At 39.9% G+C, this 18,741-nt stretch overlaps 1 protein-coding gene across 1 annotated transcript in view; it reads left to right on the forward strand.

Annotated features, from left to right (window-relative positions):
• Positions 1-1,872, forward strand: part of LOC124798229 (chromosome partition protein Smc-like) — a 64,310-nt gene extending 62,438 nt beyond the window's left edge. The window contains exon 7 of the mRNA XM_047261543.1: positions 1,488-1,872. Coding sequence (XP_047117499.1) covers positions 1,488-1,757 — 270 coding nt within the window. The 3' untranslated portion in view covers positions 1,758-1,872. The remainder of the gene's footprint in view (positions 1-1,487) is intronic.
• The last annotated feature ends 16,869 nt before the right edge of the window (positions 1,873-18,741 follow it).

Raw genomic sequence — 18,741 nt, forward strand, 5'->3', positions numbered from 1 at the left:
GGGTCAGGTTTTGGAGGGACTCAGGACATCTCGTGAGCTGTGCATCCTTAACATGGCTACTCACACACATTTCTCTACTGCTACTGGATCATTCTCAGCCATTGACCTCTTTCTGTTCTCCCGCATTCGCCAACTGTTCAGTGGGAGGTCATTGACGGCCTTCATTCCAGTGACCACTTCCCAATCTGCCTTCACCTACTAAAAGGCTCACCACCTGAAGTTAAGTCCCCATAGTGGATGGTCAGTGGGGCTAACTGGATACGTTTGAGCCAGCTGGCTGTTTTTCGAACACTGTCATAGGGTCCAAGGATGGGTGGACCATCACGTGAGTGATCCATCATGCTGCTGACCTCTCCATCCCACAGTCCTCAGATCTGAGGAGGCGACCTGTACCTTGGTGGACAGAGTGCCAGTCTGCAATCCGGTAAAGGCGTGTGACTCTTAAACACTTTAAACACCGAATGACAGCAGACAACCTTGGGCATTTTGAGTCGCAAGGGCCAATGCTTGACGCGTCATTAGGGAGAGTAAGAAAAGATCATGGAAATTGTTCGTGGACTCTACCAGTCATTCCACTTCTTCTATAGAAGTATGGGAAGCCATCCTGAGGATTTCCGGTAAACGCAGCCATTTGCCGATAGCAGCAGTGCTGAAACGGGTGCCTCCAAACACCACCTTGCTCAGATGTTGGTCGGACATTTATCACAAACTACTACCAGTGCAAGCCAATATCTGGTGCTTCATTGCTATCTTGCGACTGTTAAGATGGAGAACAGTTCTGAGGCCTACAACTCCCCTTTCTCCATCTGGGAGCTCGAATAGCACTGACAGATTCGTGACACTGCACACAGTTACGACCAAATCTGGTAGTGCATGCTTTGACATTTGCCAGTGGCATCAAAGGAAATCCTTCTCCAATGTTTTAATCTAATATGGCAGACAGGCAACTACCCCAACTCATGGAGGGAGACAATTCTGATCACTCTCCTCAAATCAGGAAAGAACTGCAAATGTCCCAGTAGTTACTGGAGTATCGCCATAACGAGCTGTGTAGGAAAGACCCTGGAGCGAATGATTAAGTTGCCTAGTGTGGGTTAAGAGACCAGGCAACCCCTTAGTCACTCTGTGTGGATTCTGAAGATTTCGGTCCACTGCCAACAATCTCTGCGTTTTGCCGCCTCCTGCGTTTTGCCGCCTTGATTGACTCTCTTCTCTTCTAATTGGTTTTAGTGCATGTGATACAGAGTGACTGTGAGATTATTTAGAGTGCATGTGTGTACAACACTTTTAGTTCATCTCCACATTTTTTTATTTTATTTATTTTTTTCCTCATAAGTGTAAGAGTGCTGATGACCTTGCCATTGGGGCTCAACATTTTTCAGTTCCCCCACCCATACAGTGCTGTGCTGTAAATGAACATTCCCAGAAATTTCTTCCTACTACTGTATGTTTTATAAAATAAAAGCAATTCTGTAACTTTGTTTCAGATGCAGTTGAATGCTTTGAATGTGACAGACAGTCCAGTGCACAGAAGAGTTCTTGATAAACTTAAAAATGTTGATATGATGAAAAAACAAATTGTAGAATGTCAGACAGAGTTGAAAAAATACAAGGGGCTTCCTCCTGACTTTTTTGAAGCAAGAAAGAAGCTTGCAGATATGCACAACAAATTACGTGAGGTGGAAAAAGAAGTTCTTGACAAAATTTTAGGGAAAAGTAGCTGCACTATGCCTTCTCCTTTCCCCTCCCCACATTAAGTTTTGTATATAAGGTTTCCTAATGGTTTCCAAATATGATGATTGATTATTTTACATATGTATTGGCATGGAATATAGTGTTACATCAAGTGAGTAAAAAATTCATGGCTTTAAATGTGTGTTTATTGCCTAATTCATGTACTGTTTAAATTGTACAGTAAATAGTACTGGTATAAGAACCAGTAATATCTTATTCCAGTGATGGAAATTGGAAATTGAAAAATGTGAGCAGAACAATCTTCAGCACATTTCACAGTAACAACAAACCATTTAAAAATTATGGGCAACCAAGAGGAGTTAAAGAAAAACATGGTCAGGCTCTAGATAACACCAACCTATAGCATACTATCTTACAATTACAGCATAAATACTTGTAATTATTTGCATTTTACATACTACTGATTCTGAACTGACAAGCACAGAGGGTAACACCACAGTATTTACATACATATAGTGTATGCTGCAGTGGCATGACGGCCTTACTGAAAAATTATTAGTGCCTCAAAATTAGTGAATCTAGTTTTAGTACCATAACAAGAGTTTAGCCAACCTGTCACCGTGTAAAGTTCTCTTGTAGTTTTACAGTAGTGTTTAAATTCCTCACACTATTTCACTTAACATTTTGTTATGGAAAGATGACACTTTCAAATAAAAACATTAGTCTGGTAATCATACAGTGTCTGACACTTCTTACACAAAAGTTTTCATATCAGAACTTGGAGGGAGTGCAAAACAGTATGAGCAAGGAATCAAAATGTTTAAAAAGTTTCATGTGACTTGACTAAAAAATCATGACACTTAGAATAAACTAAATACAAGTTAGCAACCGCAGCAGGTGAAAAGGAATACAAATGTGTAAAAAATGAGATTGACAGGAAGTGCAAAATGGTTAAGCAGGAATGGCTGGCAGATAAATATAAGGATTTAGAAGCACATTTAACAAGAGGAAAGATGGACGCCACTTACAGGAAAATAAGATGCCTTTGAAGAAAAGAGAAGTAAGAGTAGCTGTATGAATATCAAGAATTCAAATGAAAAACAAGACACAGGTGAAAGGAGTAAATAGAGGGACTGTACAAGGAAAATAAACTTAAAGGCACTTTTATAGAAATGGAAGAGGAGAACACTAACGTCCCTTGAAACACCGTCAGACAGGATTTAGAAGTTCAACTGCGCGTGTGTGTAATGGACAAGGGTGTCGGACTATAATTTTTGATTTGGTGAAATAACAGAAAAACCAAACAGGCTTTAATCTTGGGAGTTGATGAAAGTGGTAAAATCATAAATGAATGGAAAAAAGAATGAACGGTCGCCAGCCCAATTAGGCATTTTAATTTGGAAAAATATGTTTGAGAAAATTGAATATTAGTTACTGAAATTACTTTTGTTGATTTCTCTTTGAATAGCAAACAGGATACAAACTTATGGGGAGAAACTTTGCACCACAGTCAAGCCACAGTCATGATCGTTGCTTAAACAAATATTGAAATGTCACTGCATGAAGCGCAGAACTAAATTTGGACATGAGGGGCTTCTATTTTGACTGACGTGAAAAACACAAAGATGAATAACATCATAAATACACTGTTTAAGCTCCTGTACATATCAGTTTTCCTCAGTAACAGTAATAGTTAAATTTTTTTCTTAATAGGTGGAGGTTATTAATGGGACCCATAAACTAGTATAGTTTCACTAGTCAAAGCTCTTTGATGATTACAATAGTAAAGACTAACTCTAAAAGCTAATCATTCATTTCACTTCACTTCGAGTAGTTCATAAATTATTTTGCTAGACAATAAAATACAACACTGGGCTTAATTAGCTTCAAAAAAAGAAACCTTTCATGATGAGTACCAAAAATATCTTCAACATGTTCGCTGCCATCGGTGCAGTAGTGTGCCCGGCCGATACTGGTGCACATGCCGTGGACGCACCTGTGCAGCAAGACACACAGCTGTTGTGAGGCACCACAGTTTAGTCGGGCAAAGCCGTTCGGTGTGGTTTATTGCGCAGGCACTCTAAGAATGTATTGTTTTCTGTTTTTACGGGTGCGGTTCACATTTTTTCCCTGCAGTTTTTCTCCGTTGTGGGACTGAAAATGGAAAACAATTGTGACACAGTGGGTCCTTCAGAACCTAAGAAATGTAAAATATGGGACACAATAAATGTACAAAAACTAATGGATGCGGAATTATTACGAATATTAAAAGAAAGCGATTCAGAAATGGAATTGGCCAGTGGGGAGGACGGGTGGGAATCCAGTGAAAAGTCTGACACAGCCGAGTTTGCTTTAGACGAGACTGTAGAAATGGCTGTGAATCAAAGTGACAGGGAAAGGGCAGGAGGAGTGGTAACAAGTGTTAACGTAGCTTGTCCAAGTGTTGCATGGGAAAGTGAACCAGTTGGAATGGTAAATTGCCCCTTCATAAAAAATTAGGGACTGCTAATTCAACCAACAGGAAACACTCCCTTAGATTATTTTCATCTTTTGCTGACGGACAAATTTCTATTGAAAGTTGCAGAAGAAACAAATCAAAATGCAATTGAATTATTCCTTTTTGTGGGAACCAAAGAACAATCACAAATAAATTGTTGGAAAGATGTGACAGTAGGTGAATTATTAGTGTTCTTGGGAGTTTTCCTGCACATTGGAAATGTAAAGATGAGGGAGTTCCAGGACTATTCGAAAAAGGACCCTTTATTTCACGTGAAAGGAATTGCTGATAGTATTTCACGAAAGTTTTCTTCTAATGCTACATGCAGTGCATTTTTCTAAAAATACGAAAAGGGCAAACCAAAACCATCTGACAACTTGTATAAAATATGCCCAATTATCAGTTTTTTCACTGAAAGGATGTGCCAAGTGTACTATCCTGGACGGGAACTGTCATTGGATGAATCAGTGATCCTTTGGTGTGGAAGATTACGTAGCCGCCAATACATCAAAACTAAAAAGCAAAAATGTAGCATAAAGCTATATATTTAGACAACTCACACTGGAAGGTCCTAAAATTCACGGTATACACTGGCATGCTGGATGGTTCAGGAGGAAGAGGCCATGCGCAAAAAATTGTTTTTCATTTACTGGATGAAAAATTGAATGCTGGTCACCATGTGTACATGGACAATTACTACAATAGCTTCGCATTGACATTGCTTCTGGAGAAGACGACTCACTGCACGGGAACTCTGAGGGTGAATAGGAAGGATACACCGAAGGAAATACAGAAGGCAAAATTACAAAAAGGTGAAGCTGTTGGCAGATTTGCAGGAGGAGTTATGATGGGTAAGAGGCGTGATAAGAGGGATGTTTGCTACCCTTCTAATGCATTTACAAATGAAATGGTTGAGGTTGAAAACAAAAGAAAGCAGAAGAAATCTAAGCCCTTGGCCATTGTAAACTACAATAAATTTATGTTGCGAGTTGATTGGCACGATTGGATGTTATCATATTACCTCTCGGAACAAAAAACCGTACGCTGGTACAAGAAACATTTTATCCACATTATGGAAATGATGCTGAAAAACGCACATGCCCTACACAATAAATATTCTGGCACAAAAATGCCCCTTCAAGAATCCGGACTCAATATTATAAGAGCACTATTGCCACAAAAGCAGGTAGAACGGCCAGTCAGAAATCCCCAACATGTTGTACAACGGGAATCAACCGGAAAAGAAAAACACCGAGAAAAAAAGTGCAGATCATGTGCCAGCCGAGGACAACGAACAGACACGATTAAAGAGTGGCCAGATTGCCCAAATAAAGCAGGGTATTGTTTAAATTGTGTTATTCACCACCTCTAAAGGCAGATAGCACTTTCGTTGTTCTTTCATTTTTCGACAGTTATGTGTAGGTACTATTCTTGAACTATGTATTTATTTTATTTGTTTGAGTGTAATCAGTAAAGTTCTTGATTGTACTTTTCTGAGAGTTGACATACATTGTATTTCAGAAATTTCTTCAAGATCTTGTTTGTTCAATAAATGTCATTTGTCAGTAGGATGTTTCATTTTATTTTTGAATATAAGATAAAAATGTAGTACTCTAAACGGTCACAATTTTCAGGAAAAATAAGTGATGCACTAGTGCATCCATGGCCACCCGCTACAGAATGTGGCCTGATATGCCACTGATGCCTTAGTGCACCCCAAAAAAATTCATGAGAGTAAATTTAATCTTTTACTTAAAAAAAATCCATTACTTTTATCAATACAGTTTGAGATTCTATTTAAAAAAAAAAGGTTATGTGGCATCACAAGGCCAATTACAGTGGCAGCGAACGTGTTAAAAGTGTGCATAATTTTTCTTCTATCAATACTATTGTAAATCTGTTCATTAAAGATTTAAATGTACTTGAAGTTTAATTACCTGTGAAGTAGGTATTCTTTGCAATAATATTTACACAATCTTGCAGTGTAATCCTACAAAACTAGATTTCATAATGAACTAAGGATACTTCAGCAGAAGCCTATCCAACTTCACTTTTGTGGTTTTAGCTTTAACTTTTACTACTCCTTTATCTTTAGACAAAAAATTGCTTTCAAACACATGAATGCAAGAATTGCTCATTTAAATCAGGATACTGGGTTTTAGTAGCACTTAGGTGAGGACTCTGTAGGTTCGTGATCAGGATTGAAAATTTGGTTCCAGACTCAAATCGATGTTTTATGTGATTATTATTGCAACGACACACAAATTAATTGGTCCATGCCCACATGCATTACTTAAGTGAATGTATGAAGTTTGTGAAGCAGTGGCAAAGATTGGTGGAGGCACAATGGCGGCTAACTGTTCTCATGGCTCTTGATGTGCGAATGCTCTATAAATTCTCTTCTTGGCACCGGATTTTCAATGTATTAGAGCAATTCTGTTGGGACTTGAATACCAAATAATAGCCAGATCGTCATCAGAGGCAAATTCCTTATAATGCAACTGCCAATTGCCTCTCTTAACACCGTCGAGGTGTACTGTGCTAAGGCTAGCCACATATTGCGTCTCGTTCACACAAAGGAGCCACTCAGTTGGACCTCCAAACCCACCTTTTACATCGGGCCATGCCATTTCTGTTGTGGAGGGACTTCCATACAGCATTTATTTTACAAGTAAAATTTCCCTAAGCCTGAACCAGCTTTTAATGAACATACTCCTTTTTAGAAACATATTCATATTATAATAATTTAAAACTTCAAAATATTCTTTTGCTTTTTTCATATATACGTTACAAATCTCTAAACTCCTTGATCTATGGCAAGAAAATCAAACAACTTAGAATATACATGTCATAAATTGCAAACACAGTCACATAAAATGAACCTACTTCTAACTGATATAAGTGTTAAAAGAGGGCGGTGATGGTAATTGTGATAGTGATAAATGGTGGTGTGGTACTGAGAGAATAATTTGACCGAGCACTGAAAGATGTAAGTCCAAATAAGGTCCCAGTAGTAGATGACATTTTGTCAGAACTACTGATAGCGTTGGCAGAGCTTGTCTTGACAAAATTCTTCCATCTGGTGTAAAAGTTATGAGACAGGCAAAATACTCTGACTTCAAGAACAACATATTAATACAGATTCCAAAGAAAGCAGATGCTGATAGATGTGAATTTTACCAAACTATCAGTTTAATAAGCTGTTGTTCAATACTAATACAGATTCGTAACAAGAATGGATAACTGGTACAAGCCAACCTTGTGGAAGATCAGTTTGGATTCCAGAAAATGTAGAAACACAAGACAATACTGACACTATGACCTCTCTTAGAAGATAATTTAAGGAAAGGCAAACCTACATTCATATGATTCGTAGACTTGGAGAAAGCTTTTGACCTTGTTGACTGGAATACACTAAGAAATTCTGAGGGTGCAAAAGGATATTTACAACTCGTACATAAACCAGACAGCACTATAAGAGTAGAAGGGCATGAAAGGGTGGCAATGATTGAGAAGAGTGAGACAGGGTTGTAGCCTATCCTAACATTAGTCAATCTGTACACTGAGCAATATGTGAAAGAAAGCAATATTTGGAAAAGGAATTAACTTCAGGGAGGAATAAAAAAACCTGTGGTTTGACAATGACATTGCGATTCTGGCAGAGGTGGCAATGGACTTGGAAGTGCATTTGAACAGAATGGACAGTGCTTTGAAAGGAAGATTAAAGATGAACATTAACAAAACCAGAACAAGGGTAATGGAATGTAGTCAAAATAAATTGGGCAATGCTGTTGGAATTATATTGTGAAATGACACACTTAAAGTATCAGATGAGTCCATTTTTATTGGTTTCTCAGTCTTAAGCTTACTATGATTAATAACAGCTGCTGTTCAAGATGACCATCCAAACAAACATAGATGAATTTTGGAATTTGGGCAGTAAAATAACTTAAGATGGTCGAATTAGAGGGATATGAAATATAGAATGGCAAGGGCAAGAAAACTGCTTCTGAAAAAAGAAATTTGTTTACATTGAATATAGAGTTAAGTGTTGAAGTCTTTTCTGAAAGTATTTGTAGGGAGTGTAGCTATGTATGAAAGTGAAACTAGGACAATAAACAGTTGACAAGAAGAGAATAGAAGCTTTTGAAATCTGGTGCTACAGAAGAATGCTAAAGACTGAATGGGTAGATCACATTACTGAGGAGGTACTCTATAGAACTGGGAGAAGAGAAATTTGACGCGTCCTGACTGGAAGGAGGAGTCGGTTGACAGGACACATTCTGAGAGCAAGTTAGTTTCATGTTCAATGGATCATTTTGCATGATAGATCATAATGGTGTGGAATGAGTCATTTTACATTCACATTGCAAATTAATTTGTACGTATGGCTGCATTCTGAACAGTTCTAAGTTTCTTTTATCCAAAAAGAAAAGAGATGTACAAATGTGAATTAGTAAGTCCTACCCACCACATTTCACACATTACAGCAATAGAAATTCTTCTGCAGAATAAGAGTTGTCTGGGGGAAACTGTCTGTTCCTCAAATGTTACTTTGCTGTCCATCAGATATTTTATATCACTGGGTAAATGATTAAAAATTTTTGTTGTAACATTATGCACACCTTTTTATGATAAACATTAATGTAGAGTAATGAATGTTATTTTTCCTTGTGGTACTATAATTATGTACATCATTGTTCCTTTTGAACTATAGTGGATTGTTTATGACAAACTTCATGAGGGAATAAATATATTGTGAAGCAGCAGTCAGAATGCCAGACTCCTTAAACACATTACAAAATGATTGTGGGTGAGCACCACATACAATTCATGCATGATGTTTTTGTGCAATGAAGACTTCCTTTGTGTAAGAAGAGTTACCTCAGAACATTATTCCACTCAATAATGATTGAATGAAAATATGTAAAATTGTGAACTTACTGACTTTTCTCCCCAAGATTTGCAGTGATTCTATGTGCAAATCAAGGGATCACCAGTTTAGTATTGGAGAGAAGTGTTGGGGGTAAAATTTGTAGAGGGAGACAGATGAATACCATAAGCAAATTCAGGATGTAAGCAGCAGTAGTTATTCGGTGATGGAGAGGTTACCTCAGGACAGAATAGCATGAAGAGCTGCATCAAACCAGTTGACAAAGGTGACAAAATCATCATCACAAGTTAGAGGCAGCTATTTTATTTTCACGTGCATGTTTAAGTGCTTCAGTAGTCTGAGGGACCGTATTGGTACTGTACAGTCCACACAGGTCCCCGCAGAGACGATAACTTTATTTCAGCTTGCAACATTAGAGTCTTTGGACCTTCTCTGCCATGTAACCAGACATCCTCAGTGCTAATACTGTGTGCCAAATGCATGAACTGTCCATATTAATACGATTATGATGGACAGAAGGAATCAGATCTGGAGAATTAGTTCACTGTTGCGTGATAGTCAGAAAAAAGTAGAGAAAGGGTACTGTTAACAAGCTTCATTGCGATCAGGCAAAAGTTCAACCCACTCAGTTATCAAGCTCGACAAAAGGTACTCACTAAAATTTGTGGGGCGAACTCCCATGTAATCGAAGCTAAACTCGCCTTAAACCAGTGTAAACAGTCTAGTCATTACTTGAGCAATATTCAAAATCCAGACCAGGATGTTCAAAGGCGACTATACGTGTCACTAAATGACGGTTCCTGAGAACAGAACGAAGTGGTCTTAGCCTGCACCACTGCCAGTTTTATAGGTCACCTGTCACCAGTGCTGTGACCTTGGATGATGACCTCTGCTGTATCCAAATGTCCCCAGCTGCCAGGAATTCAAACATACCTGTCTCTGCATTGCTGCCAGTTGGGGTACTAAAGCTGCATGTGAGGTGTTGAACCACATCATGTGAAAGAGTCAAGAAACTAGTTTGTAAATGCATATAGGTTAGTTAGTTTCTGACTGTGTATGACTTTATTCTCCTGAATTTAAATGTTCCAAGATTTAGGCGAACTCTTCTAAAGTTTTTTGATAGGGTAGCTGGATATATAATGTGAGGACAATCTGTGACTACTTTGAGTTTAATTAAAGGCACAGTTTTTGTGCACAATTAATACCCAGTATTGCAGAAGCAATGTCCTTGCAGATGGTGATCAGACACAGCTATATGTCATAAGCATGTAGTGTTCTCCTTTAGTGCTTGTTGACTTAACATAGTCATTAACAACTAAACCTGAAATAAAATTATTTTCTGACCATGCCAGTGAAAATTAACTGGACTTATCTCTGTTGCTGCCTTGAATATGTAGGAATTGAAATATTTTCACGCGTGCGAGAGTGCGCACTGTTACGTTCCATCTGTGGCGGGGCGGAGTTTTGCTCTCTGTGCAGGCTGCAAATTAAAATTCACCTACCTCAGAACGGCGTCAGCTCGATGTCTCTTCACTCGGCAACGTATATACTTACAAGATGATGTAAAAGCAGCATTGATAAAAAAAAAAACACCATCTAATATCTACAATTACTGAGGCTGTGCAACTCCAGTAATGAAAGAAAGATCTGTAGAAAAATTGTCATTCAATTTTATCGGGAAGTAAGAAACTGGATTAGCTTGTGGAAGATAATGTCCGAAATTTCCACACAAAAATATTTTTGTCTTTATAGCCAAAGAAACAGTACTATTCCGTCCACATTTAAACTATTGGCTATTTTCTTCCAGTTCACAATTCACACACACAACAGCCAGAAATCTGTCCTGACCCAACCCAATTTAAATGTTATCAGTCATTAATTTCACCACTAATTTGAGTTATTACATTCGGTCCTTCTTGTAGATTTCTAAAAAAGAAATTGCTCGCCAAAAATGCTCTGTGGTTGAATACTGAAACATGCCATGCGGATACTATGAAGGCCAAATTTTCACATTCGAATATCTTTCCAACAAAACAGTTCCAAAATTTTCCAAACTTGACAAAACTGTCTGTGAATGCAACTGCTATTAAGGCCACACAATCTGGACGTGACAAGCCAAATATTTCTTCATTTTACACATTATTTTGACTCGCACTAGTAACATGACCATCCACTTTCAAAGCTAGCGAGCGACTTCCTCTCCTTGTAGCCAGTATAACTATTGGGTAATGAGCAAGAACCATCTCAATTCTGATTGGCTGATCATACTTGCTGCCAATCAGAATGCTCGCTCACGATCATAGTCGCGTCAAAACTGGCCTGCACCAATCCTTATACACAGACGCATTTACATCATTCTGACATATAAATATTAAAGTAATGTTTAAAAAACGAAACGAAAAGGCAGTAATTCTGGAAATATTCTTTAGATGCAGATTTTACTCCAGCTGACTTTCTGGCTGCTTTGTTACAATAGCAATCACACCTAGACATACGTCATCAGCATAGTGGATAAATTTCCTAGGATCATTTTCCCACGACAGGCTTGTGTAACTCTTGCAGGTTACTTTAGACGGTATATAATGCAATATTTAAATGTGATGAATCTTCCATGTACACACTTTTATTTACTCACATTTATTCCCAAAACAATATTAGACACAAATAATTTTGTCTGATTATGAAAACGAAAAATAATTAAAGTTCTAATATGAAAACTTCAATTAATTAATTCTGTACACTGAGAGTTCTGTTCATGTTTTCCAATTATACCAAAAGATACTCTATAATATTTCCTAACTGAATTTAGTTCCCGAAGTGTTGGTTTTTGATTTTTTAATCTCTGAAACTATGATAGTTACAAGGTTGAAATTTTTAATACGATCTTCTACAGAATAACAAAAGGTAGTGTACCAATTTTGAAAATGATTGAATGATATTTAATATCATTTATTTAGGTTCATAGGTGGTATGCATATAAAGTCACTTGAAGTGACACAGGAGCCGTTCTCACACAGCAGTAGCAGCAGGTGTACACGACTCATTGATAGGACACAACTTGCGGTTACCTTCGCAGCCTCCGGCTCCAGTCCTGCAGGCTGTATATGTTATCGTGCATTAACTCCCAATGTTGCACACCCTGGATTTTTCCATTGTTTACATTACAGCGTCTTCATTTCATAACTCACGAAACATGATATGCCTGTACGTCTGTAGTTATGACATAAGGAGAAGCTGTGTCTTTCAGAAACATTTAACCCAAAACAAATGAGAAATTATGGGTAATGATGAGTATGACTAGCATGACTAGGAATATGATAATGTTAAAGGCCTGAATGAAAGACCATGTAATGTAGGATGGTGAAGAGAGATGGTGACAAGGTATGTTTCTGGAAATGGATAGTATCTTGCAGTTCTATTTAATGCACAGCTTCAATCTAGACTTAAAGATGTACCACAACGAATACTGCAAAATTACTCATCGTGTCATCAGAATAGTATACATTTCACACAATAGAAATACAAAATTCCAAGAATTGAGCAAAGGTAGTCAGTTTTCTGATGGTTGTAGCAGCATGTATATGACGTTAAATTCAAATTTCTGGTTACTAAATTGTATGGATCCTTTCTAAGAGTAGGTTGAGTCATGGGGACAATAAAAGTTACCATCAAAAGCAGACAAGCATTGCATATTCCACCACAAGAAACCCGTTTTTTCACTAAAAGTTGGTCCCTCTCATCATCGGATGTGAGTGACCTGCATTTCCTTTTTGACATTTTCCAATCTGTGATTCTTCCTCTTCCCAGAGGAAGGAACTAATCATTCAGAGTGCTGGGAAAATGTCTTTACTTTCGTGTGTGTATGCCTGCATTAAATATTTCTCAAACACCCCTCTCCCCCGCCCAGGGGCTCACAATTCCTTTTGCGAGCACGAGCTTGGCTACCACGGGGCTCCAGCCTTTGTTGCAGCGTTACTTTCTTTCCGAGCTGCAAGCTTATACTTCCATTATCCCTTTCACCTTCTGCCTCTCCATCAGATTGTTTTTTGTGCACACACTGTTTGGATCTGGTGTATGATTGGGGTTAGTTTCCATTTCTGGCATTAACTTTTCATTAAATAAACACATGGTCTCCATTATTGGGTTTGATCTGCTACCAATTTTCAGAATTCTCCAGAAGTGCAGATTGTGCAGGAAAGGTTGCCCAATGCAGTGTATGCTACACCTTTGTGCCTTTCCGCCTTTGCATCCTTTCCTTTGATAAGGTAATATACCCAAAACACACCACAGTAGCAATTGATTGTGGGGAGGGTCATCGACATCACTGAGTACCTGCATGGTGGTAGCTCCTTGACCATGTAGGGATCACACTGTTGGTGCCTGAGCTGAAAATTACACACATATGCCAAGGAATATGCATCCATTTCGACAGGGGCACAGCGACTCTAAGCAATGGATTACTGGCCAGATAGCCGTTGCTGAGGATGGGCGACACCCATAAGCAGAGCCCTTGTTCAGTGTGGATGGTACCATGGCTGATGAGCCATAAATGAAGTGGATGAAGTTATCTCCTGCTGGTACCCATGTGGCCTAGGAGTCTCTATGAAAGGACAGTCCTCATTTAATGCAGAGAAACACAACCCTAAAATGTTCCCTTCCATGGCTATGCCGTGAGAGGAGCATAGGGCTAAGTGGCAAGCAGAGTGATGCTCCCTGCAATGCTTGATTGGCACAAGGACTGATGGTGATTCCCACTTGACCACAGAGCCCCTGTTATTTATGGAGAACTTAGAAGACAAGTTCGGGGAAATGGGAGCCAGTCAAGTTTGATCAAAACGGCATCCCCTGCCCAGTCAGAGGCACTGCTTGCTTGCAGTAAGCTAGGTGACATACTGGTGACTGTCACTCCTCATAAGTCTAAATTTGGTTCAGGGCATCATTTTCCATAGTGACCTTCTCTTACAGTCTGCTGATGGACTAAGTGCCAACTCAGAGTGACAGGGTGTACACTTCATCCATAATACACATAGGGGGTCAAAAGACAATGCTGTCACTGCCGGTATCTTCATCTTGGCCTTTGACAGCAATTCATTGCCTGGGAAGGTGAATGTGATCCCCCCACCCCTATGCTGTGCTTGAAGTGTCTGAAATTCTGCCACACATCTTCGTGCTGCAGCACAAGCCCCATCTGTATAGATTGTGGAAGAGTTCTGCACGTGAACAGTCCTTGTACTCCTGCCCCCATCTGTGTCAACTGTGGAAAGCACCATTCTCCATGCTCACCAGATTGAACTGTTTTCCAGGGAGAGAAGAAAATACAAGAATCTGGACAAACTGACTCACCAAGAGGCCAAGAAGTAGTAAGAGTGGTTGCACCCAGAATGTAAAACAGTGCCATATGCTACAGCTATGATGATGTCGCCCCCTTTGGTGACGGTACTCTCTCAGGGCCACTAAAACCATGCTTGCAAACCCCCCCCCCCCCCCTCCTGATGGTTGGGGGCTCCCATCTTGTTGCTCCCCCACACCTACTTTGGGATCGACAGTTTACTGCCCACGAAGGACATTAGTCTCTACCTCCCAACCGGAAGCAAATCACCTACCTCTGGCTGCTGTCACCAGGGAGGGGTCTGTTGGGACACTTTCATCCGAGGTCTACAACCAGGCACAAGCCAGTGACTGAAGGAGCCACAGGCTGCTGGTTACAGGGTTTCACAATCATAATCTTTACCTGAAATTGATTCAGAGAAGCCCTTGCAATAATCGAAATCCTGTAAAGAGAGGAAAGACAAGAAAAAGTCCTCAAGGGAGGACATTCCAGTTGCTCCAATGCCACTAGATTCCACATGTTCCTTTCCTGTGACCAAGCCGGAGATTCTAGCAGCTTCTGAGGCCCTAGTTTGCACCACACAATGGAACCTAGAACCTATATATGTTGATTCCGTAATCCCTCAACCAGTGGCATCAGGCAACCCTAAGGCATAACATGCCTCTTTGGTCCCTTCAAGGCCTCCCTGTACATAGACAATATTATTCTCCAGTGGAATTGTAGCAGTTTTTTCCACCACCTGGCTCAGCTACATCATCATTAAACCACTTTCCCCGCTTTCTGCTTTGCCCTTTAGGATACTTTGTTTCCAGCAGCATGGACCCTGTCTGTTCATGGATATTGGAGACATTAAAAGAATGGTGCTACTTGCGTCAGGGTGTCGGGTAGCATTTGCATATATGTTCCGGACACTCTATATAGTGAACTTCTGCCTCTTAATAAATCTTTGGAGGCTGTGGCTGTTTGGGTAAAGACATTTCAGGATATTATGGCTGCTGGTAGGTTATTGAAAATGTATGTTCCTGAATAATGCACATCTTTCTGCATAAGAAAATATGTGTGAAATCTTATGGGACTTAACTGCTAAGGTCATCAGTCCCTAAGCTTACACACTACTTAACCTAAATTATCCTAAGGACAAACACACACACCCATGCCCAACGGAGGACTCAAACCTCCGCCAGGACCAGCCATGCAGTCCATGACTGCAGCGCCTTAGACCGCTCAGCTAATCCCGAGCGGCTTTCTGTAAAAGAGTAAGTGACTTTAAATCCTTGTGAAGATTATTCTTATTTCCAACAGCTCAGTTCATGGAATCAGTACTAGAAATAAGAATAATCTTCAAGGATTTAAAGTCACTTGCTCTAACAAAAAGGTGTGCATTATTCAGGAACACACATTTTCAATAACTTCCCAGCTGCCATAAGAAGCTTAATGACCAATGAAACTCAGTTTAAGAGAAGCCTAAAGGATTTATTGGTGGCAAACTCCTTCTACTCAATTGATGAGTTTCTCAGTAGAACCAATTCTCTCTCTCTCTCTCTCTCTCTCTCTCTCTCTCTCTCTCTCTCTCTCTCTCTCTCTGTGTGTGTGTGTGTGTGTGTGTGTGTGTGTGTGTGTGTGTGTGTGTGTGTGTGTTTTCATCGTAAATAAGTATTATAGTAGTTCTATTATATGTTTATTACCTTATAAATAAAAAAAGATTTTTTAAATTCAGTGCATTAAAGTGATCTTAGTAAATGAGTGTTGTAAAATGATCATTTCATATAGTGTACATTAAAAAAAAGACGATTATCCCGCTTGGGACTTATGGAAGGTACATTAACTTATTTGCTTTAGTTGTAAATATTTGTCATGTATTATTGTTTTTCTGACATGTTCCACATCCTATTGGACCTCCTCAATACAGATCCATTGGAGTGAAAGTAAATCTAATCTAATCTATTACCACCTGCAATGTTTACCTCTCTCCTGATGTTGAAGGGTCTCAGAACATGTTGGTTTCTCAGCTTCAGGTGCCTGGAATACGGAATGGCTCACTGACTTCGCCAAACACTGCTGTGGAGGTCCTCCATGCATGCCTCTCGCAAGGACTCTACAGTCCTTCGTGCCTTTCATCGGCCATACCTGGATGGCTGGCTGGCTGGCTGTCATCTCCTCCATTGTGAGGACCCACCCCGCTGTCATTGGGGTTTCCGTTTGATGGTTGTCTACATTTTGCTGGACTGTCCCTATCCCTGGTGTTAGGAGATCATGTCCCATTGGCTGACTTAGTTTTACATTTTATTCATGAAGCAGGCTTTTACCACTTTTTTAAAGGGAGAGCTGCTTAACCTTATCAGTCCAGTGAGGGGATGGCAAAACACTTGGTGGTCCAGCCTGCTCCTCACCCTAGCTGTTCATCTACTCTAATTCCCCCAACCCCCACCACTCCTCTCGTGTGGTCTTTTAGAATTGTTCATTTTTAAACTTATTCATCTTTTGTGTGTCTGTGCTGCTCTTACCATGTCTGTCCTGCTAGTCTTCCCAAGGCAACCTCAGAGTAGAATACCTCTGATACATGGTGGAGGTTGTATGGCCCCCTCATTACACCGCTTTCAGGGACTTCCGGCTGCTCCATAGACAGGGCACTTTGCTTGCCCTTCTTCCTATCTCTACCTTCCTTCTTTTTGTACCTTACCTAAGCTTTGCTGACATTTGTGGACCGTTGGGTTTTCTTCCTCTGGGTTTTGTGCGGTAGGCTACCTCTGATCTACAGTCACGTAGTCCCATCTGTTCAAGGAAACAGGGACTGATGACCTAGTTTTTGGTCCCTTAAATCATCCAACCAACCAACATTTCAGCTCCAGAAGGTGAGTACTGACCACCAGTCTGTCTCATAATGTATGAAAACCCTAAGTTCTAAACACTGTACTCTCTCTGAAACTACATATACAGATTGAGACAAACTCTCCTTGGCACGATTTACCTGGAGCACTGGGAGGTTCTTCAAAAACTGTAATGTTTGTTGATGACAAATATATTCATAAAGGGCCTAAACACAATCAGGCGTATAATTAAAAAGCCTTGCAACATTCACCTTTAATCTCACAAAAAATTAGTGTTAAGCAGTTACTAATAAATCAAAGTGAGTTAGACCCCCAGAAGTAGAGTTTTAAAGGCATGTACTGGATGAGGCTCCTTGCGTGAAGTTCCTGAGCTTCCTCATCGACAATAAATAGAATTGGTACCAGTGCACTGTGTTAAAGGAAAAATGTCAGTCTGTCATGTTGCACTTCGAAATCTCACTTTGTGTTGACATGCAGAGAGAATTGCTTGCATAATTTCATTGAACACTGTCATATGACAATGCGTTGAGGTAAAAAAAGTGTTAATTCTGCAGAAGCGTACAAAAAGATTAATGTGCTTAGTTGATAACTGAACATCTTGCAGAAGCCTCTTCAGTGATCTTTGGAGTCTTAAGCTGCTTTTACACTGAGTTTAAAAACATGTTCTGTTCACAACATTGTTTACGATGAAGTCAGCAACATTTTTGCAATCACACACATCAAAAGTTTTGCATCACGTCAGTTCTGAGAGTTCCGGAACCTGTACAGAAAATTGGAAGAGAGATCAACATAAACATCATTTACCACTCTTTTTATTGCTCATGAAAACCACACATTGCACGTTGTACCACCATACAGAGAGAGCTTTAGAGCTGGTGGTCCAGATTGCTGTACACACCGTTAACTCTAATACCCAGTAGCATGTCCTATTTCACTGATGCATGCATGTATTCATCGTGGCATACTATCCACAAGTTAATCAAGGCACTGTTGGTCCAGATTATTCCACTCCTCAACGACGATTCAGCGTAGAGCCCTCAGAGTGGTTGGTGGGTCACATTGCCCATAAACAGCCCTTTTCAATCTATCCCAGGCATGTTCGATAGGGTTCATGTCCGGAGAACATGCTGGCCACACTAGTCGAGCAGTGTCATTATACTGAAGGAAGTCATTCACAAGATGTGCACAAAGGCGTGAATTGTCGTCCATGAAGATGAATGCCTCGCCAATATGTTGCTGATTTGGTTGCACTAATCAGTCGGAGGATGGCATTCACGTATCATACAGCCATTACGGTGCCTTCCATGACCACTAGCGGCGTATGTCGCCCCCACATAATGCCATTCCAAAACAGCAGGGAACCTCCACCTTGCTCCACTCACTGGACAGTGTGTCTACAGCGTTCAGCCTGAGCGGGTTGCCTCCAAATACATCTCCAACAATTGTTTGGTTGAAGGTATATGTGACACTCATCAGTGAAGAGAACATGATGCCAATC

This window comes from Schistocerca piceifrons, chromosome 5 (genome assembly GCF_021461385.2).
Source record: "Schistocerca piceifrons isolate TAMUIC-IGC-003096 chromosome 5, iqSchPice1.1, whole genome shotgun sequence".
Classification (NCBI taxonomy): Eukaryota; Metazoa; Arthropoda; class Insecta; order Orthoptera; family Acrididae; genus Schistocerca; species Schistocerca piceifrons.